The sequence below is a fragment of the Thermobia domestica genome, chromosome 8 (assembly GCF_964235325.1).
Source record: "Thermobia domestica chromosome 8, izTheDome1.hap1.1, whole genome shotgun sequence".
Taxonomy (NCBI): Eukaryota; Metazoa; Arthropoda; class Insecta; order Zygentoma; family Lepismatidae; genus Thermobia; species Thermobia domestica.
The window spans coordinates 139,223,115-139,247,188 of record NC_137461.1 but is presented as its reverse complement, the minus strand read 5'-3'; the positions used below and the strand labels follow the sequence as shown (position 1 = coordinate 139,247,188).

At 36.5% G+C, this 24,074-nt stretch overlaps 1 protein-coding gene across 1 annotated transcript in view; it reads right to left on the bottom strand.

Moving 5' to 3' along the window:
• Window positions 1–24,074, bottom strand: part of LOC145693243 (uncharacterized) — a 172,121-nt gene that overhangs the window by 100,577 nt on the left and 47,470 nt on the right. The window contains exon 2 of the mRNA XM_081769050.1: window positions 9,558–9,832. Within this exon, the coding sequence (XP_081625176.1) occupies window positions 9,558–9,819 (262 nt within the window). The 5' untranslated portion in view covers window positions 9,820–9,832. The remainder of the gene's footprint in view (window positions 1–9,557; window positions 9,833–24,074) is intronic.

The window sequence follows — 24,074 nt, the reverse complement described above, 5'->3', positions numbered from 1 at the left end:
GCTGCACAGCTATAACCTTTCGTTCTATTTCACACTGAAGCATTCCGAGGCTGACAATAAAACGCCAGAGAAAAGTGAGATGCGATATTGTTCCTATGTGTTAAAAATTATAATCAGTTAAAGAAAGAAATTGTATTGATGTTTTCGAAACACATAAATATACAGTAGGTCATGAAAAATTGTTGACAAACCTTCCTGTGCAGCTCTTAGCTCGTTTCGATACATACCCTCCGAAACTTCCCAGAATCCACCACGAGGAGGTAGCTGAAAATCGAGTTCCACAGGCCCACCCACTTGCTTCCATCTTTTCTCATTTACATTTGATAGTCCTGTTCGGAATCAAACCTTTTTTTTTTTTTTTTTTTTTTTTTTAGTCTAATTTTGCCCTGATGAAGCCATCTCTTCGATCCACTCTACATACTGATGTTGACGTTTCTGTAACTATTTTATCATCCTCTCCACCGCTTGTGTATGGCACGGAAAACATCGAATTTCCTCAGAAGCTGTAGTCGTCGTCCTAATATTTTCTTCTATCTGACTCGAAGAAAGTTCTCTTGTTAATCGTAGCTCATTGACGTCCGGTGAAATCCAATGGATCATCTCATGATATTTACTTGCGTCCAAGTTTACAGTCAGAACAACGAATTCACGCTGACTTGATCTATTTCTCTGCCGAAACTTTTATTTTTCTCCATCCTAAAAATTGGATGTCCTGGCTCCTGCTGGTGATCATTGCCAACAACAAGTTTTCCGAATGGATAAAGTAAGCGTTGGAACTAATCACAGTATACACGATTCTTCTTAATTTCTCTGGAAGAATGGATACAGATCGAGCGAGTAGACACAGGTGTTTCGTCCCGTCGGTGAGAGAAGAATTCCCCTATATCCAGGGTTTGCTGGTTTAAACCATGAATATTTAAACCAGCTGGTTATTTTAAAAAAACAACTGGTTTAAACCAGCTGTTTAAAAAAACTGGTTTAAACCAAAAAAATTAAATCGTATGGACTTCATGGTGACGTTTCTACATATCAAACCATCTTCATTAGTTTTATCTCCTTTTCATCTTTTAATCAAGGCGTCCCACGTTCAATTCTCGGTCAAACCAAGACAACTCTTCTTTCAAGTGTAAACCAAGTAGCGGTTCGGATGTTACTTTAAGCGAAAGTCCTAGGTGTTACATAAGGATGTTCAGCCTAAACATATGATACGAAACTAAATTGTATATTTCTGCTTGCCTGAATGTATGTTGTTTTATTTTAAAAAAAGAAAAAGAAAAAAAGGTTGTTTAAATATATTGATAGAAATTGGCAAAATGTATCGACTGCCGATGTAGCTTTCAACATTAGCTTGGATTGGACTTTCAGTTTTAATTTAATTGAATGATATCTACATACTAAATTTGTAATTTAATACCTCAGTTTTAGCGTACTGATTATGATACGTTGACCATAAAAATTTACATGTCAAGCAATAACGGAATTTTTCCGTTATTCCTTAGCATTCAAAGTAATAACAGGATTTTCCCAATGGCTAAGGCGGGAATTTCCTGATTTATATATAATTCTATATAATGGTTTCATTTGTGCAACTGTTTATCTGTCTGTCCTTCTGAAATGACTCTTGACAATTATATTAACAAGTATGTAAAGATCAGTACAACGTATTTTTATCAGGAGTCCTTCGTGAGTGATTCGGCAGACTCATTGCATTTTTGACCAATTAGTCCCGGTCTCGAGTCCAAATGGAGAACAATTTTTCTCGGATGTATGCCGAGAAGCGGTTTGGAATCCCGTTTAAGCTTATGTAATCCCTTCCAGCATAACCCCATTGTTGCATAATAACACCAAGGCGAAATAAACCTATTTGTCTATATGTAATATCAATACATAGAGCAAATTATTTAAACCAAAAAACCTGGTTTAAACAAAAAAAAAAACTGTTTAAATAAAAAACTTTTTTTTTTGTTTTTTCAAAAAAAAAAATAAAACATGGTTTTTGCCAGCCCTGCCTATATCTCAATCCAAACTTGTGCATATATTTTGCTGACATACTGTGCAACCCAACGAAGTCGTTCTTGGGGATTTTCGGTGCTAATATATAATCGGAGAATTCGAGAAGCTATCGTCAACCATCGGAACATGACAATTGGTCCAGGCTTTTTCTTCAGAAGGTCTGACGAACACAAACCTGAAACGGCTCGGCAAATGTCCAAAAGGTATTGCTGATCATTACTGGACTGTGTATAAAATCACAATGTTTCCTACTCCTTATAAAACAATGCTTTACGTATTATTATTGTCATGTACAATGTTGTAGGTAAATATATATTTTCTATTATTGCACAGCCGATTTCAAAATTACTTGATATCAGATTAACATTTTCTTTATAATATAAATGGGTCTACAAGAAATTGTTCACGATATACGTAAAAAAGCTGCAATGTAAGATTGACAATGTATTTTTCACGCTATAGGCCCTATATGAAGAACATTGATTGAAACATAAAAATACAGTTTTTCATCTAATTGATTGCCATTTTTAACCACATAGGAACAATATAGTACCTCACTTTTCTCTTGCCCCGCTCTCAGAATGATTCAGTGTAAAAAAAGAACCAAAGCTTATAGCTATGCAGCACAATTTTATCCGTGTTGTGCGGGTTGCATAGCTGTTATAAAAATATTCAATTCCGATGTGCCAAAGGAAGGGGTTGACTAAAAAGATCCAAATTTTGTGTGTAGACTACCACTAACACGAGGCAACTTTTCCGCAACCCAGCCAATCAAAATTTACAAAAAAAAAAAAAAAAAAAAAAAAAAAAAAAAAAAAAAAAAAAAAAAAAAAGGCCCACCCTATTAGACAATAAGCAGGAAAGGACGAAACACAGAAGTCTCCATTCAACACCCTACTTATTTTCACACGTGGAAGTAGCAATGCCACAAACATATAGGAGGTTTTGTTAAAATATAGGAACTATAGGAGTTTATAGGAAGAGACGCAAACATAGGAAAAATAGGAAATATAGGAGCATTGGAAAGCCTATTATTATTATTATTATTATTATTATTATTATTATTATTATTATTATTATTATTATTATTATTATTATTATTATTATTATTCAGCAGAGGAATACCGAAAAAATACTGAGTGAGTTAGTCAAAGTTTCGTAGTGGCGAGATGAGTGGTTAAAAAACTATTAAAAGTGCGAGGATACTGGCGAGGTGAACTAATAGACAAGGTGGTTGGCTATTAATACAATGCACTTATTGAAAAAATTGACGAAGTGAATTGAAAAGGGGACAGCAAAGGGAACTACTCGCACTATACTTTCACACTTAGAGAATTTATCTTAACGCCAAATTTGAGCATTGAGCGGAGGACCACATTGCATAAAAGTGAAAACAAAATTTGCTACAAAGGGTGATCATGGTTATCTCTTAAGCTCGTCACACTTAAAACTAGGAAATTATTACATTATTGTGGTTTAATTATTTTTTTTTCTTTCTTGTTTAATGCACCAAACTAGAGCCTAGAAACTGAAAGGAGGAGGTAGATTAACTATTTTCGTAAGGTATTTGTCTGTCTCTCTCATGCACACTTACATTGCTTAACTCCTTCTCAGAGAGAGAGAGAGAGAGAGAGAGAGAGAGACTCATTGTTGTATACTTAAAAGAGAAGCCCTTGAAACTTCCTCTGCGAGAAAAGGACTGCTTTTGTTTAGTCCTTACTGCCCTATCTACTTTTCTTTTCTATTGAAAGACACGAAGAAGAGACAAGCGAAAAAAAATAAATTTCAAGGGAAAGAAGAAAAAATGAAGTGATGTTGAAGTGAAAATTTTCGGAAGTTCGTGAGAGAACAGAACAGAAGCAAACGAGAGAGAAGAGGAGTGTTGTAATCTTTGGGATTGTTTCTTGGAAGAAGCAAGCGCCCCCCTTTTTCTTTCCTCTGTTTGAGTTGGTAAGTTAATTTATATTGAAGTACACAAGAGGTAGGCGCTCCCCGACAAAAGTACTTTTACTTCTTCTTCTACTTGCACTATCTCTTAAGACCCGCCCCTTCCCAAACTCATGGTGCGCTACTAAACGATAACAATTGAAGTTTTTGTTTCTGCCCTCCTCTCTCTTGCCATTCTAAAGAAATTTTTGTTGGTTCGCAAGCCCAAACTGTAAGTACTTACTTAAGTGTTAACAAAACTTGTTTGCGCCTTGAATTATCTTAGAATTTTGGGTGGTGGAAAAATACATGATACGACCTTCTCTTTAGAATTTGCACTGGAGGGTCTTCGTAGTTACTGTATCACTGACATATTTAGAGAATATACAGTATATTCCTAACATTAGCATTGTCATAAGGGAGCACCAGAGAAAGAAAGGTCGGTTGGTTTCTCTTTAGTAGAGAATTTGATGCCATGAGACATTTCTTTGTGAAGGTCTCACAAGAACAATTTGAGTTATTTCAATGCAAACAAGTTTGCAAAAGCTCGCTCAGAGACGGGTGCAACAGACTTGCGCACACTTGAGATCCAAGATTGCGCACACATTTCAGTTATACAGATCAAGATCCAAAAATCCAGATTTGCGCACAGTATTTTTTTACAACGTTGCCAAACTTAGATGTTTACAGGGTGTCCCAAGAGTAGGTATACAGTACCGTACTGATCAGGTTCATTGCATTTTATATCATTTCTTATTGTTATCTTTCAGATAGGCTTAGTTTCTTTATTATTTGTTTTTAATGTGTTTTTACTTACATCTTAAGCTACGAAGAAACGAAGCAAATAAACCCATAAACTAGAATGTTATACTTGATCAATGCAGGGGTGTATACCCACTTTTAGGCCACCGTGTATTGTTATGAAAATGAAAAACTAACTTTGCGCTAACTAGATCAAAACAGCATAGTCAATGTGCCAAAAATTTACTTTCTCTGGCAAGTATGAACTACTATTTGAGACTCAGCATCCACAAAACGGACTTTTCTCCTTTCGCCGTAATAACATCTTGGATCTCTGCCATCTGCTTAATAGGTTGGGAAGTGCATATGGGTCGAGTAGGGGCTAATTTATTTCGACAATTATACATTGCTTCTCTGCAACTCCTCATATCTTTATTAGGGATGGGAACGAGCGAGTTCGAGCAAGTTTTCTTTGAAACTCGACTCGACTCAAAACTCGAACTCAAAACACTGACTCGGCTCGGAACTCGAGTCGAGAAAATTACCTTTGACTCGACTCGTGCCCATCTCGAATCTTTATGGATAAATTGTACACAATCGTCATCTTTGAAAGCTCCTGCCTGATAATCTTGTTAGGTTTCTCACTAACATATTCCATTGCTTTTCTCTTACATGCTTCGTTTAGAATGTGCTTCTGAAGTTCAAGTCCAATAGTAACTTCAGAGTATGCTTCTGAAGTTACTATTGGACTTGCACATTTTACAAAATTATTGACCTGTTGTTAGATTTTGAAAACTGGAGAAAACAGAAAAATATTACAATTGAATCATTTAGAATAATTTTGATTCCTGATATCCTGAAATTTGTCTTTACAAATATTTTCTTCAATAGATGTTGTGCACAATTCTGTTTTTAACTTGACAACGTCGATTCCCGATCCTGTGCGCAATCCTGGCCAAAGATACTGTCAATCAACCTCTTATCTGGCATTTGCTGATAAAGAAGATAAGCGTGCGCAAGTCTGTGACTCCCTCAGAGACAGGGCCGGATCTTCAATCCTGCGAACTACGCATTCGCAGGAGGCGCTAGGTGAAGAGGGCGCCCAACTCGAAAAAGAAATTTTGTGTTTTGAATGTGAATATTTATTAGAGAAAATATTATGATGAAAAATTTTCCAAATAGCTTCAAATAAATATTGTACAGACTGAGGTACAGATAAAATACATCAAAAGGACAATAAAGTCGAATCTTTGTGTGGTTGGCTGTAAAACAACCTTTACAACTGAAATAGATTCGTACATCAATTGGAACCAATACCGCACTCACGGGCGATGGTAGTTTGACAAAAATTTCCCGCGGCACAGGGAGACTTAGGAAAGAATTTTTAAAGAGGGAAAAGGGAGATTTTACGAATATGATATGAAATGTACGGAAATTTAACTTTTCAATAGATGTTATATTATGCACTACAGCAGTGCGACTAAAAGACAGCGGCATTCTTTCCACAATTTCACCATATGTGCGAAATAAAAATGCAACAAACTCTTCATTCCTCTCCCAACGACCCTTCCGCGACCTTTCTAGAGAATACCATTGCCAAATATGTCTCTGAAATGGGAATGAATCAACAAACAAAGGACAGTCAACTGCATGTGTTGCTTATGGATTGGGTGGCATTATTATAGTAGAAAGAAATGTCTTGAAGCGTGCTCCACCTTGCTATAAACAGTGTCCCCATGTAACACATAGGTTCAATGATCACACTTAAGGGTTAAGAAAACTATTCGCATTATCGAAGTTCAAGGTACTAGGCTTTTGTTGTTCACTGGCACAAGGATGAGGTTGAATATTATGAAAAGATGGGCGGTATTAATGGGATTTTTGATCATTTCTGAGGGAAATCTTAACTTAAATTCCTATCATCACTGCCATTGCTTAATGCTCACTTTGTTAATGTCTATTAGTCCCTTTGTCATTCGCCAATATTTTTGTTTCTATCCTGATACTTCTTTAATCTTTTATTTCTAATGATGTGTGATTTTCTTTTCAATAGTACTTTGTTTTAAATGTAATAATAACGGCCAACGATAAAAAGAAAAGAAGTGGATCATTTTATCGGAATATAAAGCTACGAAACATGAAATACGATGAGAAGCAAGTGAAGGATTAAAAAAAATAACGAAGCATATGCAAGTCGACAAACTTTTGCAACTCTTAAGTTTATTTTACTTGATTGCAGTAATTTAATTGTGAAATTAAAATGGAATGAATACGACCTCTTCGGTTACGCGTCTGAGTTAAATTTAAAAAATTTCAAAAGTTGTTTGAATGCAATTAGTTTTCACGCAGTATATGCGTATATAACTCGAAAAGGTAACTGTGATCGAAAAACACCATTTTTTTTTTTTTTTTTTAGAACTCTCTCAGTCAATCACAGCAGCGTATACCTCGTTTTATTATAACAGAGTAACAATAATTATTATCAATTCATTCTCTCGTATTAAATTCAGATGGAGCGATACTTTTAAACGTTTGGTACTAGTCCTCATGCAAAGTAGAGTTTTGATTATTAGTTAGTTGTGTTCAGGGATGCACCACGGTCCAAGAATCTGGATCCCCCAGAAAGTTTAACTTTTAAGAAAATTAGCACAGTTTCAGGGCATTTGTACAAAATTATTTGCTACTACGAAAAATCTTCGGATCTAAAAGAGAAATCTTGGGTATGCCACTGCTAGTGTTTACATTGTGTTACTCATTGCCTCATTTCGAATGTCTATGCTGGAAAGAGTCATGAAAGGATAGTTGTTTTATAGGCCTAAGGAGCCCTGAAAATAATTATTGCGGGGGCGGGTTAAGAACATTTTGCGGTGAACTTGATTTTGAAGTTCCGCCACTGGATCGAAGACAAATTAAATATCGATTACGGCACATACTTTTGTCATTTGTTGTGTATTAAACAAGTTTAGCTAAAATTAATAAAGAATTATTTGAGATCAACTATATCCCAAGAACGATTAAATAGACTAGCTTCGATGGCTATTAAAAACAAAATTGTATACAGATGTAATAAAAGAAATTTTGCCAAATTGAGAACCAGAAATGTGTCTTTATAACATGAAGTTTTCAGTAAGAAAGAAAACAAGAAATTAAGCTAATTAGTATAATCGTATCATTTAAAAAAAAAAAATGTGAATATGCTTTTAATGAAGCATAAGAGCATCCTCTGTCAAAATCAAGCCTGTGTTACTGTTAGAATTGAAGTTCAAGACTTTTATTCTGTTTCAACTTTTTTGTTTCAATCGTACTTTCCAAAATACATCTTAAGTATATATCTTAGTTGTGACTTGTGTTTAATTAATAAAAAATGCTATTAATTATTAAAATTGGAACTTTGTTCAGTATTCATTCATAGTCAATTAGTATAATTTCGCCATTTTCCTTAATATTTACAGGGCCACTACAGATATTGAAGAAATTTGCATTTGTAACAATTATTTGAAGAATTTTTGTCCATTACAACTTTCTACTCTTTTATTATCATTTAGCTGAGGGCGTCGATGTATTGTTTGCTTACACTTAAAAAGTGTCTAGAACCGGCCCTGCTCAGAGATGTCAGATCTTGATCTCGTCGGCGGGAGACCCGGGTTCGATTCCCGCGGGAGCTCATGTGATTCGGATTCCACGTTAATCAGTAGATTCACGTCTCATATAGCCTCGCTGCTGAATGGGACGTTAAACTCAAAATCAGCTCAGCTCGATCTCGTCGGCTTCAAACTCAATAAATAAGCACAATCCCATGTGAGTCTTATAAGTGAATAAGTGACGTGAGAGTCCATGCTCCAATAAAACTAGTGAGCATGATTACTACTGAGTGTGACTATAGCGAGACTCAGCTCTTACTTTGATTGAAAGATTTTACGAGACCACAGATAAAACGCTCCTCGTAAAGTAAATGATTCGTAAAGTAAATGAAATCCAGTATAAGGACCTTCGCAGACTACGCGATTTCGTGTGTCGAAGACGCGTGACAATTTTCTTTACTGTCGCAGGCTTGTTGTGAGGTAATGAATTTTCATTTGTTGCAATGGATGTGGCGCGGGACCTTCGCACACTAGATGACAAGCGTTAAGACCTTCGCATATTAGGAGACTTAGTGTGTCGAAGATGCGCGACAGCACCAGAATTTATCTTTTCAGCAACCAGATACTCATTCTAAAAGATGAGCGCAATGGAAGCTTTCCATACAAACGCTTTCTCAGGCACAATCTAGTATAAGGAACTCCAGCAGTGATTCCTATAGCCACAGAATTGAAAAGATGAAAACATAGGGAAAAGTGTGTTGTGCATTCCACAGTAGATTCATGGATATGCCATCGAAAGAGAAGAATCGTATCGGTAATTACCTGGATGTTTCTCATTTTGTTCTTTCTTACATTTTCCAAAATTCGGTACCAAGCCAATAAACTGTTTGGTGAAAATTGCAACATAAAACTATATTGTTTATCGCTTCAATTGACTATTTCAAATTGACTCAAAAAAAAAAAAAAAAAAAAAAAAGCACAAATGACCAGATATTCCCAAATACATTTTACACATTCATAAACTGCGATCCCCAAGGGCAATATGTGATTTTATAACATTTCGTTATTATTTTGTTCTGTGCATTTAATGTGTATACTGTACAAAAATATAAAAAGGACTTAGGCATAACGCTGGAATAACGATGAGATAAGATGTTCTTACATACATATAACAGGATATATATATATGGTTTGAATCTCAATGAACATAATATGTCCTCAAACTACACTGCGTAAAAACAATTCTGTAAATGCTCGAAGTCAGTATAGTATGGAATACAATCTAAGCAACCTTACCCAGTCTTTTCGATATCTCCGAGTTGTGCATTTTAGGGTTTTCCTGAGCTATTTTCCGTCGTTGCAGCCTGGACCACACCATGAAGGCATTCATCGGCCTTTTAATGTGGTCATCCTGGCACTTTTTATTCGCCGCAGAAGCACCACCATTTGCACTCCCGACACCTAAGGGCCCTCCTGAAGACACCGGAACAGGCCCGGAACCTAAACCTGCGGCCATTCGACTCAGCCCATCACTAGCACCAAAACCACCATCGCACATCGCCCCGGCCGCCCTGAAAAGAAAAGTAGGAAGGATATAAATATTAAAAGCTGCACATTTGCTTCCTAAGAATATTTTAAACTATTTTACTGTAAATTCACACACTCATAACTAGCCTAATGCAAGAGTCTCAAAGATTTCTTACAATATGTGCACATAATCCTATATAAAGACCTGAAAATGCGAAAAGTGTCCTCCAGATGAGCGCCACGATTACTGACGGACAATCACAAGGCTGCACGTGTGGCATGTTGTCCGGCAATGTTGGCGCGTGAGACGGCATGACTGGGACTTTCTTTTCATCAATAGAAAATACTTTCCGTGGTCGAATATTCACTAGCCGTCCTACTATTAGATCAGCGATTTTCCAGTGGTCAAAAGATACTCCTAAAAAGCGTTCGTTGCGGTAAAGTAATCCTGGCGTAGAAAAGTGACAACTTTTTATATGATTAGTTAGTGAGAAAAAATAGACATTATAACTTGAATGCACCTCGTATTTCTGATTACATTCTAAAAAAAGAGAAAAAAGAGAAAAGAAAGAAAGAAAGAAAAAAGTATATTTTCCAAGTGATTAGGGTTACTGCTTCACAAACGGGACATTGCGCCTTCAAAACCCTTGGATTTAAGCACGTGAAAGCCGGGAAAATGTTTTTAGATATAGATCCTGACCAACTTCCCTAAGTTTTCCCATGTTGTAGACGATAGTGTTATTTAATATTCACGATTCCGGCAAATTGCTTCCATAGATTGAATCTAAAAGTTCGTCAAATAAATATGGGTGGAAATATGACTAATTTTTCTCCCAATTTCTAAGACTGAAAAAATAAACCGGTATTAATATAAGTAGCTTTAAATTTGATAATATGTAAAAATAAATAAACGAAATATGATTAATTTAAAATATGTGTAATAAAATTAGTAATACTCTATATTATCGCTGTTAATTATTTCCTATTTAAACTATAATAATAATTCGAAAGCAAACATATACACTTGAAATATTCTAAACATCATATGGTAAGGTATTAGTTTATCATAAAAGTAACAATAAAATGCATTCTTAGGCATTATAACATGTCAATAATTATTTTCGATTAAAAGTCCTATTCAAGTCTGCAGAAGGAAAATAAAACAAACCTTTATAAGCAAGCACTAAGACTGGAACGTGAAAAGAAACTTGAAATAAACGTAATAAATGAAGACAAAACTTGTTATCAAATCGAGTTTTATGTGTCATTACTTTGTCACTAATAGTGTAATATATTCCAAAACTCTCATTAAAACCAAATGAGATGCCTTCCACTCATTTTTTTTTCTTTTTGAAACTGTTAACTTTTAAATTAGCATTCTTTATTGTTAAAACCTGAGACATTAATTCTGACGTTTGTCACCATTTTTAACATGGCTATAACAACGTGAAATGTGGTCAAGCACTGTTAACAGGTGTCCATCCAGAAGCTATTGACAAGTTAGCTAACGGAAGTATAGTATTTATGCGCGAAGAAGAATGCTGACAAACTGATCAGTTGTTTTTAAGATGAACATGTCAGGAATGCCTAAAACACATTTTAAAATGAGTTACACTGTAACGTATATACCACGTGAACAGTAGCAAATCTAGAAGATAAAAAACAGGGGTGAACCCACACTACGATAGGTATTTCAAGAGTTTATTATGAACTCTCATTATTTTTTGTCAATCAAAAACCTGGAGGGGGGATTAGGCCCCCTGGCCCTGGGCTAGATCAAACTGTACGTGAAGAAGTTTGGTTTGAATGGAGTGAACATATTTAAACCGGAAAAGGTGGAAAAAATACTACCACTTCCGGTTTTGGTAGAGAAATTAGATTGAAGATAGAATCTATTATTGAGACGCTAAATTGAATACCGAAAACAACTTCTCGCTATCTATTACCGTTTTCACTCTATACCAATCAACGTTAAAACGGGAAATGGATTATTTCTGCCAGTTTCGATTTAAAGAAAGGACTGAGGAAGAAAATGTCTCTATTTTAGAACACTAAATCTATTTTTTTTTTTTAAATCTCGCTGTCCAGATGTTCACGAGCAATTATTGTTGGGAGGGGTCCAACCTTTCAAGGGGGAGAGTCCAATACAACAAGTTAATACGTTTATATAGTATTGAACGGATATTATTCTGCACCCGAAATAACGATAAGTAATTTTAAAAATAATACTTCTACTTATATTTTCAGAAAAGAAGAAACGATAGAACTAGATCGCTTTTACAAGAGAAAAAGTAGTTTTATGCTACATCAATCATTTCACTGTTAAACAAGTATAGTTTTATTGAGAAAGTGTTCAAATAATGTTGAGCTAGGAACAGGCCGGTAGTCAGCCCAAAAATTTAGGGGGGACCCGGCTGAAGTTAGGGGGGCCCGATCCAACAATATTATAGTTCATTTGCAAGCCTACCGTGAACATTTTAGAGGGGGGCCAGCAAAAATTTAGGGTGGCCCTGCCTCCCTAGACCCCCCTGGATACGGGCCTGGCTAGGAAGTTTCAGAGGTTTTGGACGCCGGTGGATATCTGTGGACGCGTCGGACGCCTGTCAATATCTCTTATTCTTTCTTCTCTGTAGATCAGGAAGGTAATTTCTATCACTTCGAGTTTTGGTAGAGAGTCAAGGATGAAGAGACGAAATGCATACTTGCAGCGCTCTATTGTTTGCAGGAAACCACTTCTTGCCATCTATTACGTTTTTGCTCTAGTGCAGTGTTATTCAGCCATGGGTACACGTACCTCTGGGGGTACGCGAAGATATTTCTGGATGTACTTAATGCTGCTTCTGGGGGTTTGCTTGAAATGTCTGTCGACAGTTTATTGCAAATGAAATTCGTTAACTTCTCGATTTGTGAATGCTCGAAAAGAGTACAATGAAATTAGTGACAGTGCTATTTCGCAACTTCTTGCATCTCCATCAACATATTTGTGTAAACAGGGTTTCTCTGAATTAACATCAATAAAAACGAAGCACAGAAATTTCTTGAGTCCAAAAGTAGCTCTGATTCTTGCACTCTCAAAGATTCGATCAAAGATTGAGTTGGCGTTTCGCAAACAAGCTGTCATCTCATTAACAGTTTAGTCCTAAAGTTACTTTTAGTTTTTGAATTTTTAACATTGCCCTCAGTGTACGAATTGTCAGGGAGGATGAGGAAATCCTCCTCAGTAGAAATAGACGTCTCGCATATGTTTTGATTTTTTTTTTTTTTTCGGATGTGCATTTTATCCTCCAATAAATAGTCTTGTAATTGGCACACTGAATGTCCTTTTGTTGGGTCTATATTTGCCCCCCTTTTTAATCAACAGAACATGTGTATTAAGTTTAATAAGTTAAATTCGATTTATTTTAAACAGCTTCAGGAGTGCACGATTGGGTGGGGAACGGTGTCTAGGGGTACGCGAGACAAAAAAAGGTTGAATTGTACTACTCTAGTGTGATCAACCTTAAAACCGGAAGTGGTTAATTTCTACCAGTTCCGGTTTGAATTCCATCTCATGAACGAACTCAATACCTAAGTGTATGTTCTATGAACTCTTACTTCTAATTTTGGTCCCTCTACATCTTGGCCAAAATTAATGGTAATCCATTAACTAGTTCTTGAGATCGAAGACAGACGAAGAAACGAATGGACAGACAGGCAGGCAGAGTAAAAATACAGATGGTGATCAGAAAAATGGAAACACCTGTAGTTGGCAACACGACAGATGTATGGGTTGGCAGTGGTGTCGTGGCGCCCGCAGCGCCGGACCGCTGGTGGTGGTGTGTTAGGTCGGTCTCCATACTACGTCAGGCGCATTGGAACAGCAGTGTCCAGTGGCTGCAGCAGACGGAGGTAGTGTAAAATGGGAGACCTCTCAGATTTTCAAAGAGGGCAAATTGTTGCTGCGCGGTTATGTGGAGTGAGTGTGACGGCAGTGGCTACTGTGTTAGGTGTGTCGCGTGGGACAGTGTCGAAGGTGATAACGGCCTACACAACACACGGGAAAACCACATCGGGGAAGCGGAAGAAAATCATGAATGACAGGTCACGCCGGGTATTAAAGCGCATTGTCACGCAGAACTGTCGTGCCAATGCGGAGCAAGTGAGGAGGAACTCAATCAGCACCTCCCCCACCCTGTTTCGACAATCACAGTCCGCCGCTAATTACATGACATGAACTTACGGGGACGTATTGCACGGGCCAAACCGCTCTTCAGGGACCATAACGCTTTCGCACGCCGCAAATGGTGCCGCGACCATGTAACTTGGACCGTTGAGGACTGGAAACGTGTAATATGGTTGGATGAGTCATCCTTCACCCTATTCCCAACCACGGGCCGTATTTATGTGTGGAGAACGCCCAAAGAAGCTTATAATCTGCATGTCTCCGCCCAACTGTGAAACATGGCGGCGGCTCGGTGATGCTGTGGGTCGCCATATCATGGTTTTCATTGGGTCATGTGGTCACACTTAGCGGACGAATCACTGGCAATGATTACGTCGCAATTGTAGGAGACACTTGCATCCTATGGTCCGGATGTTGTTCCCGGACAATGACGCCATCTTCCATGACGCACCCATTCACACAGCTGGCGTTGTTGCAGCGTGGTTTGAGGAACATCGGGTGCCGTCTTGGAAACACGACTCCGGCGACCATTTCCATCTCCATCCTCTCTCACAGAACTGGCCGATGCCCTGCACGAGGAATGGTGTAAAATTCCACTTGCTACCATTCACGACCTCTATGCCTCCATCGCACATCGCATCAAGGCTGTTCTGAAGGCGAAAGGTGGCCCGACACCATATTAATCTGGTAAGTTGAAATTTCGTTCAGGTGTTTCCATTTTTCTGATCACCATCTGTATATATAGAAGTTTTGGTAAATCAAAGTCCTAGTATGAGTTCTGACTCATTCCCCAATTTCCCAATTTCCTAATAGATGCTAGATCAGTATCTAAAATTATATGCTGTAAATAATTTAGGTATAAAATAACTATCATTCTTCAAAAATAATTACCTGAATAAAGGAAAAAGATTTCAAATAGAAATTATCCGAATTTAAGGGAATATTATTCAAATAATAAAAATCTTCCAATAATAATTATTATAATTGTACAATAATTATAATTGTACAATATTGTTAGTGTATAACGAAAAAAAGAATCCGAAGATGAGATATCGTATATACTAACTGATAGAAGTCATTGGAGCTATGAAAAACAATAATGAAAGGACGTATAAATTAGGGATTGGCAAGAAAAACCGGAAACCGGTTTCTTGAAAAACCGAAATCCGAAAACCGAAATTTCTGTTTTCTTCAAAGCCGGTTCGGTTTTTTTTTACCGAAACCGGTTTCAGTTTTCTCCAAAAAATGGTTCGGTTTTCACCGAAACTGGTTCCGGTGAAAACTTTTCGAAAACACGAAAAACTATTTCTGTGAGAACGGAATCAGTTTCCGGAGAACAACAAAACATTATTATGGTCAGAAAAGGCCAATTTTGGAAAACCGGAACCGGTGTTAAAGAATACCGAAACCAGTCCGGTGAAAAAACAAACCGGTTTTGGAGAAAACCGATAACCAGTTTTTGTGAAAAACCGAACCGGTTTTGGAGAAAAACCTGTTTTTTTTTAATCTTTCAAAAACCGGTTTCGGTTTCCCTTAAAACCGAAAAAGAGGTTTCTGTGTCCACCACTAGTATAAATAAATCTTCTCGTAATTTGAGGGAGAAAAATATTCTAAAAATGAACGCCAATTACTCAAATGTTACTGAAATAATTTATAATCCTTACCAAGCTTTATTCTGACACCAAAACGATGAAAGTCACAATATGGCTAACGAGATACGGTACAGCCCGAAATTATGCTTATAGGCCCTATATTAGTTTCTATACATTATACATTAGGTTTTGGTTATATATTGTTCAAAATATACAACATACAAAATAACTTAGGATAAATTGTTATGCGTAGTTTTTGAGAAAATAGAGAAAAAAATAATTTCTTTGGTGCTGAAAAGAATGTCGTTCGTTGCCAATAATAGATTCAGTAGAGTTCCGATTACCCGGACTAATTGTGATCGGACCCTATCCGGTTAATTGAAAAAACATTTTAAAAAAGGGCTATTGCGCGCTATAGGCGTAGTGTGAATGAAAACAAAATCTTTCAGCTTAATGTCCCACGATCGTGCCTATTAGGCTAAGGGAGACGGATGATACACGCAAGTGAATGATGGGATAATTGGTGGAATTAGAATGTGGGAGGACACGGGAGTATCCCGAGAAAACCCACGAACACGATGTTGTAGACAACAAACTTACTTGACCGGGGATCAAACCAGGGACCGCACACACCAGATGTACGAGGGTGATTCAGAAAATAATGCCTGCAAGCTCACTAATATTACTTGGCCAATAATATTGCAAACATTCTGAACTCTTTATCATTAATGCATTGACGTTTAAGCTATAGAATGTTACTTGTTTCACCTTCCTATCTCTTCTCGTTTCAAAGTAATGGGGCAACCCATGGCATCCAGGGGTGACGTCCGGTTGAAACAGCGAGCTGTCATTGAATTTCTGACTGCGGAAGGTTGTGCACCCCCGAACATCCATTACCGGCCATGAGTCGTGGATACAACATTACGACCCGGAAACGAAGCTTCAATCGATGGAGTACTGCCACACGTCCTCTCCTCGGCTGAAAAAAAAATCAACTTTGTTCCATCTGCTGGTCAAGTGTTGCTGACATTCGGTCTCATCCTACCTATAATCCGGATTTTCCTCCATGTGACTTTTGGCTCTTCCCCAAACTTAAGGATCACCTAAAAGGCCAACGCTAGAGCCTACAGTTGTGATACTGAGGTGGGATCAACAGTTCGAGAATGGTGTCATGAGCAGCCACAACAATTCTTCGCCGATTGCATGCGAAACCTTGTTTCGCGTTGACGCAAGTAGGTTTCCCGTAATGGGGACTACGTTGAAAAATGATGCCACCATTGTAGCTGACATTGCAAGCTTTCCACTGATACCTGTATCGGTGCTATCTGTCAAACACAAATAAAGGTATCACCTTGGAGGCTTTGCTTTCTACATCACTTTTGTAACAGGTCCACTACTGAGCCACCGTGACCCCCTATGCTATACTTGTATTAAAATACTAAACTTTGTACTTTAGTAATACAGATATAATTTTACAAACCATTAAAAAAAAAGTGTACAGCATATTGGCATACGTCTGACAGGTTCGCTAGCCAGTGTAGTCACCCGCATCACTACACACAGTTCATAGTAAGATCACACTAAGAATTCTTATAGTATTCTAGGCAATTTCGTGATTTTTCGCAGCAATTTTTTTGTCTGATCCGGATAATCGGCACTTTACTGTAACTGATAATTTTTATTCTTCCTTGAACAGATGGATTATTTGCTGTTTATGATTAAAACACATGCATACATACACAGATCGAATGTATCAGAAATCCGGGGCCATGGGCCAATTAGATTATGAGTAAAGATATGAACAGATGGAAAGAGCTGAGATTTGTTGGAAAAATGTAGTTTTCAATCTAAAATGGTGGAATTTTTTCAAACCCATTAGTTGTCTTGACTAAACACTAGGAAGGCGCCCTATATTAAATAAAAGAACAACGTTTCCAGTTTAGCAAGCTATTCGAACAGGACGTAACGGCATGCAAAAGTAACACGGTGCTATGAGAAAGAACCCAGAACACTTTGAATCAGTTTCTCAACAATGCTGTATTGTTGCTATGGTGAGGAACCCAGGGAACACTACAAAACAATTGAAGTCATGGGAAAACATCTTCTAAAGTTAAATTTCAACTTGCCAGAAAATATAGATACTAAACTTGCTTCTCTCCCTAAATATTGTCCAGTAATATCTAATGATGTTAACAGGCTATCTTTTGGCTACAAATGTCACAAACTAACATCGAAAAATAAAGAGAAACATCTTGTGATATACAGGAAGGAGTAAATCCTTAAAAACCTTTTTTTGTTGTTTTGTACAGTGGAAATGTGCAGAAAAAATAGACTTGTATTATTTCGTGTAACGTAAATACACTGTAAAATACAAATGTGAAAAGTAGAGATCGTGCTCTTATATCACTGTGTTCATTTTAATTTGATAATTTGTATGTTTTAAATGGTTAGGAATATATAAACAATAACTGTTACAAAAAGAACTTCTGAAGAGAAGTCCCTGAAAGGTAAAGTACACTTTTGATATATTTCATCTACAAAACCTTGTTCCATGTTTGAAAATATTCTCTTTTATTGCATTGTTAGTGTATATTTTAACACATTTAACAGCATATTTGCATGCATATTTCAAGAATTTTAAGTGCACAAAAATCCGATGTCTCCTCATTAACTGCATTGGCCTCTACCTCCGAAATTTTGATACACCCGATAGATTATATCTATTGTTATATCATCTTATAATAGTGATATACACAAACTACTTGTTCTAATTCAGAGAACTATCGAATAATGGTCTGATTTAACGAATATAGTTAAAATATTAAAGACTTTTTTCAATAATTATTGTACAGTATTCGAATAGTTTCAACAGTACTTCTGCATATTAAAAGAACAAGAATTGACCCTGTAAACTTGTGAATGTTTCTTGGTGGCAAGATCTATGTTAGTTTTGTGTATATATATATATATATGTGTGTGTGTGTGTGTGTACGGCTGCTCCTCGAGTTTTTCTAAAACTTTTCTTTTTCTTAAGAAAAGAAAGGCCTTCTACACACATCAATTATCAGGTGCCCACTGAACAGTTTAACAAGCAGATCGTGAAAGAAGAACAATAAAAGTGGGAACAGCGCGTAATGAAACTAGCATTATAGCAGACTCCTCCTAATTAATGGGATTACTCGAATTACAAGCTCGGGAATTGCCTAGGCACGATCTTCTATCCCTTCAACATATGTACCTATATAAAAAAGATAAAGTTTGGAGAGAGAGAGAGAGAGAGTCCTTCACTATTACAGGAGGCAACTCTCTTATACCTATATCAATATTATATCAACTCTTCACGTCTTTTTATTAAGTTTTTTTAAAGATATTTTATTACTTATTTCGCTTATCTACTTTTACTAGGTTTTCTTCTGCAATATTATTTTTCTCTTCTCTTTGTTAATGGTTGTTAAATCTTTTTGGTTGCTTTTAATAAAGCTATTGTTTGAGCAGTGGTAATCAAGTTAGGTGAACCGGATTTTCATTCAGAGAAGAATGCTTGTTTACGACTGTGAAATTTTCTTTTGTCTGTCTTAGGAAAATAAATACATCTTAAGGGAACTTATCTTTAGATATTTCTTCAATGCACGTTTTAATTCTTTGTTTTCTAATCTTTCCTACTGTTTTCTGTTTCAACTCAATCTTACAGTCTCCACTGATAGGGTATACACACCGACAGATACTGGTGTTTAAATTAGCGTTGTCAAAATTATTGGTATAGTCTTTCTTCCATTCTTTGAATGTACAGGGTGATCCAAAAGTCCTGTTACACCAATGTACAGGACAAAAAAATACAACAGTGAAACCTATAGCATTGTGTTGTTAGACTGACTTGTCCCTCAACCCGGGTTTGGTTTTCAACAAGATGGAACACCAGCTCATTATTCACTTGTCATGCAAGAATATCTGAACAAAATGTTTCCTAACAGATGGATTCCTCATTAGTCCCGTCTCTGGACTCGCCTCCTCGAAGTCCCGATCTCTCATTGGGTGATATTGCCTTGTTGAATTAAACAGGAGGTTCACAGTATACGTTCCCTGACAACTACGAACTGAAAGAAGTAGTTTGGCATGCATTTTCCACTATCAGTCATATAATGTGGCGTAGGATTTCAGAACGTGCCTGGAAGCACTTGCGTAAATGCTGGTATCCACACACACATTTTGGATTAAATTACTATTTCGTCTTTCATCACTGAATGTTTTTTTTCCGATTCACAGCCTTACTTCATCGCAAAATACGATGTAAATACATAAGGATATAACGGGATTCTGGATCGCCCTGTAGATTATTTTTGATATTTGGTTATTCCAGTAGTTATTCGGTCATGAGAATATATTATTGAAGTGTCTCGAGGTATTGTTTTGTTCGAATCTTATGTTGGTTGTTTGGAGTTTATCTCCTTTTCATAATTCCTTTATTAAGATTGATTGATTGGTAGTCAAATCTTGAAATTAGGCTATGTTATGCACTTCCACACTAACTAGGAATCAAAGTTTCTGCTAATTCATAAAAGCCAATAGGCCCTAATAATATTTCTAACAATTTTCGCTCTGGCTTATGATTTCACTGTAAAATTTATTAAATTATTACAAAAGTGCCTATTTCCCTCTAAATAAGCGGTTATCGTACTCGAATTTGGCATAGGAGACACTGGGTTCGATTTTCGACGGGAGCTCATGTGGTTCGGACTCTACGTTAAGCTATAGGTCAACATCTCATAATAATCTCGCTGCTAAAAGGGACTGTGAACTGATAATCCAATCAAAGATTGTGTAGATATATGCGTAGGCAACGTCAGGTAATTAAACATTAACTTTAAATAGAGATCAGAGTGGTTCAGACTGCTGGTTGCAGAACTTTATGTGACGCCGTTAACGGCGAAGTTAGGAACTACTGTCTTCCACAGGATATTGAATAAAGACTAAAATGAAAATAATAACCTTGAAAAAAATTAAAAACAATGCTTTTATAAGATGCACTGAAAAGAAGAAAATTTCCTTGGAGGGGTAAATTGAAGATATTGGGATTAGGAGTGAGGCTAAAAGCATTTAATGTTTCTATTACCGACTACCACAGGTCTCTTAAGGTTGGTTTAAAGGGACAAGCTTTGCCGATAGATATCACTACAGTCTTTGTATCTCATGTATTTTTTACTTTTCACGAAAATACAAGATTTCTCTTACATTTCAATCTAGAGACTTGAAATTTTTAGAGAAGGAACTTCATAACCTATTCAAGACAACAATCCGTGCCGTTTTTTATTTAGAATTTTCTTCATTGTTGAAATAGCTTGATTGTTGAAATGGATATCCAAACCTTTAACAATATAACTGTTTCAACAATGGAGAAAATTCTAAATAAAAAATCGGCACGGATTGTTGTCTTCGATAGGTTATGAGGTTCCTTCTCTAAAAACTTGAAGTCCCTAGGTTGAAATTTGTAAGAGAGATTGTAAATTTTCGTGAAAGGTAAAAAATACATGAGAGACGAAGACTATAGTAACATCTATTGGCAAAACTTGTCCCTTTACACCAACCTTAATTATGAAGGAACGCCCTTCACTTTATCCCATCAAAAAATCTTATTTTCTTCCAGGGACGCACCCATGGGGAGTCCATCGGGTCGGGATTCCCTAAAACTTTATATCTCATCACAAATTTGTACACTCTCTCAATAAAACTATACTTGTTTAACAGGGAAATGATTGATATAGCATGAAAAATTGATCTTACACTTCATCTGTATTCTTTCTCTTATAAAAATAACCTAGTTGTATTACATTTAATATAGGTGAAGTGTTTTATAATTATATACAGTCTTTTCGGGTGCAGAATAATACCCGATCAATAGTACATAGACGTAGTGGTTTGTAATATTGAACCTTCCTCCCCGCAAACAGCTTGGATCTCTCCCAACAAAAATTTCAGGGCCTGTTTTCTCCTTTTCCCTGTATTTTGTAAAAGCATTGTTTCTATATACAACTTTACTTTCTCCAAGGTTATACGAATCTTGAGCATAGCGTAAAGTTTAACATAATATCCATGTAATTTTTGACTAGAACTCAAATTCTAGTTCCATACATAAAAAACGAGACTTCAAAACTAGCTAGATGTTTACCAACAAAAGAAGTGAAAACAAACACGGATTTTTAAGTTTTAGAGATCAGAGAATAGTTCGAACGAATTGATTGATTGAGAAAATACTGTAAAAGTAAACGTAAGAACTTCGAATGAAACTATTTGCACGATGTTGTCTGCCACAAATTCATATGACAAGAGTCGAACCCAGAAGCCTTCGTATCCGAGACTAGCGCTCTACTATAACTAAGCTACTGTGACTCGTATTCAAGTAATCGAAGAATATTTTGTTCGAATATTCAAAACTTAGAATATTCATGATTTTATGCTAGTTCATAATAATACGTATACTGTAATACCAATCAATTGTAATCTTGGCTTGGCTGTTAATCTCAAATTACTATAATTTTATGTATGTAAGTCTATTTGTAATAGCTATAAAGTTAATAAATGTACTAAACAAAACAGCTTTAAACACAAGATACAGAGATAATCTTATTACAAGTTATGTTTATGAACATTATCGTTATAAGATACAGGGTGTCCGGAATGGGACCGACGGTTTTGAAAAGTGTATACTTTTAATATGGTCAAAGATACAGAAGGAAAAAGACATTCATATTGAAGTAAAACTCCAAAAGTTTTGTTCAGCAAATTTTCATACTTGAATAACTACCGGTGATAGCGCTAGTATTGCCGATGAACAGAAATGACGTCGGCAGTCGAAAAACCACAATACATGTGGTGATATGCAGACAAAAAGTGTTGTTCAACGAAACTTTCGACGTGTTTATTACAAGGATTTTCCATCACGCAAAAGTATCCAGGCGTGGAAGGATCAATTTTTTATCCACGGATAGTGTAGTGAAACAACACAGCGGTGGTAAATCGCGTGTGTCAGAAGAAAATGTGGAAGCAATAAGAGTGTTTCTCACGTAGCCCGAGGAAGTAAATTCGTGCAGTAAGCAGGCAATTGGTAATTCCAAAGTCAACAGTGCACGATGTGGTACACAAACGATTACGTTTGTGCGCGTATAAGGCGCAATTGTTGCAAGAAATTAAGCAGAACAATAAGCCACAGAGAGCAGCATTTGCTACTGAAATTCTGGACAGGATTGATTGACCATAATTTCCTATTGAACGTTGTTTTCTCTAATGAGGCAACTTTTCACTTGTCTGGCTGTGTTAACAGACCCAATGTTAGGATATGGGGATCTGAGAATCCGCATGCGTACATAGAACATTCTAGAGACAGTTCCAAATTGGATGTTGGATGTGCTTTAACATATAATACAGTTATAGGCCCCTTCTTTTTCATAGAGCAAACCATAACAGAAAATGTGTTCTCAGACAGGCTTCACTGTTCCCCAGTTACAACATTTGCAACCTCAAGTGATATTCCAACTGTATGGTGCCCCGCCACACTTGAGCCTACAAGTGAGGGAGTACCTTGATACTGAATTTCCTGACCGTTGGATAGACCGTGAGGGGCCAATTAGGTGACCTCCACGCTCTCCTGAGGTTATGCCCCTGTCCTTCTTCCTGTGGGGGTATGTGAAAGACTTTGTGTATTCTGGTGAAAAGTTGCGTAACCTTGTTGAACTGAAGAACCGTATTAGGAATGCGATTGCTTCAGTAGCACCTCAGATGTTACAGAATGCGTGGATAGAGATTGAGTTCAGGCTAGATATTGTAAGAGTTACAAATGGAGCTCACATGGAATTACACTGAGTTAGAATGACTTGTAAGTAAGACCAAATAAACTTTTCGAGTTCTCCTTTAAAATGCATTTTTTTTTTTTTTTTTTTTGTAGGCCTATCGCTGACCATATTAAAACTATACACTTTTAAAAACCGCCAGTCCCATTCCGGGCACCCTGTATATCAAATTTTAGTTTAATGTGTCTTAGATGTCTTTGTTTAACAGGTCTTCAACCGAGTAGAACAAGTAGTGATGTTTCTTACACGAGATTTTTCTGAATATAAGTTAGTATTTTTATTTCGGTAGAATTCCAATAACTTTTTTCCCCTACAATTTCGAAACAGAATCTAATATCGTATATTGATACATATTATCATTTTGGTATAATTTACAATAATTTCCTTAAAAGCAATCGGAAGTAATATCTACATTCCGATATCTTATTTTATCAAATTGCAATAAGAGCTTGATCGAAAAATTCATTAAATTCTCGTATTTAGCTTTAAAAATGTAAAATTTAAATTTACATATTTACTTTCAAAAATTTTCATTAGAGATTTTCCATTGAATTCCTATAAGAATTTGTAAATTGTAGAACAGTTTATTAAATTCCCATAATAGTTTAGAGAACATAATTTGTAAATTTAACAAGAATTGTCGTTCAATCGTTACAATAATTTAGTGAAGATAATTTCTCAATTCAGGAAG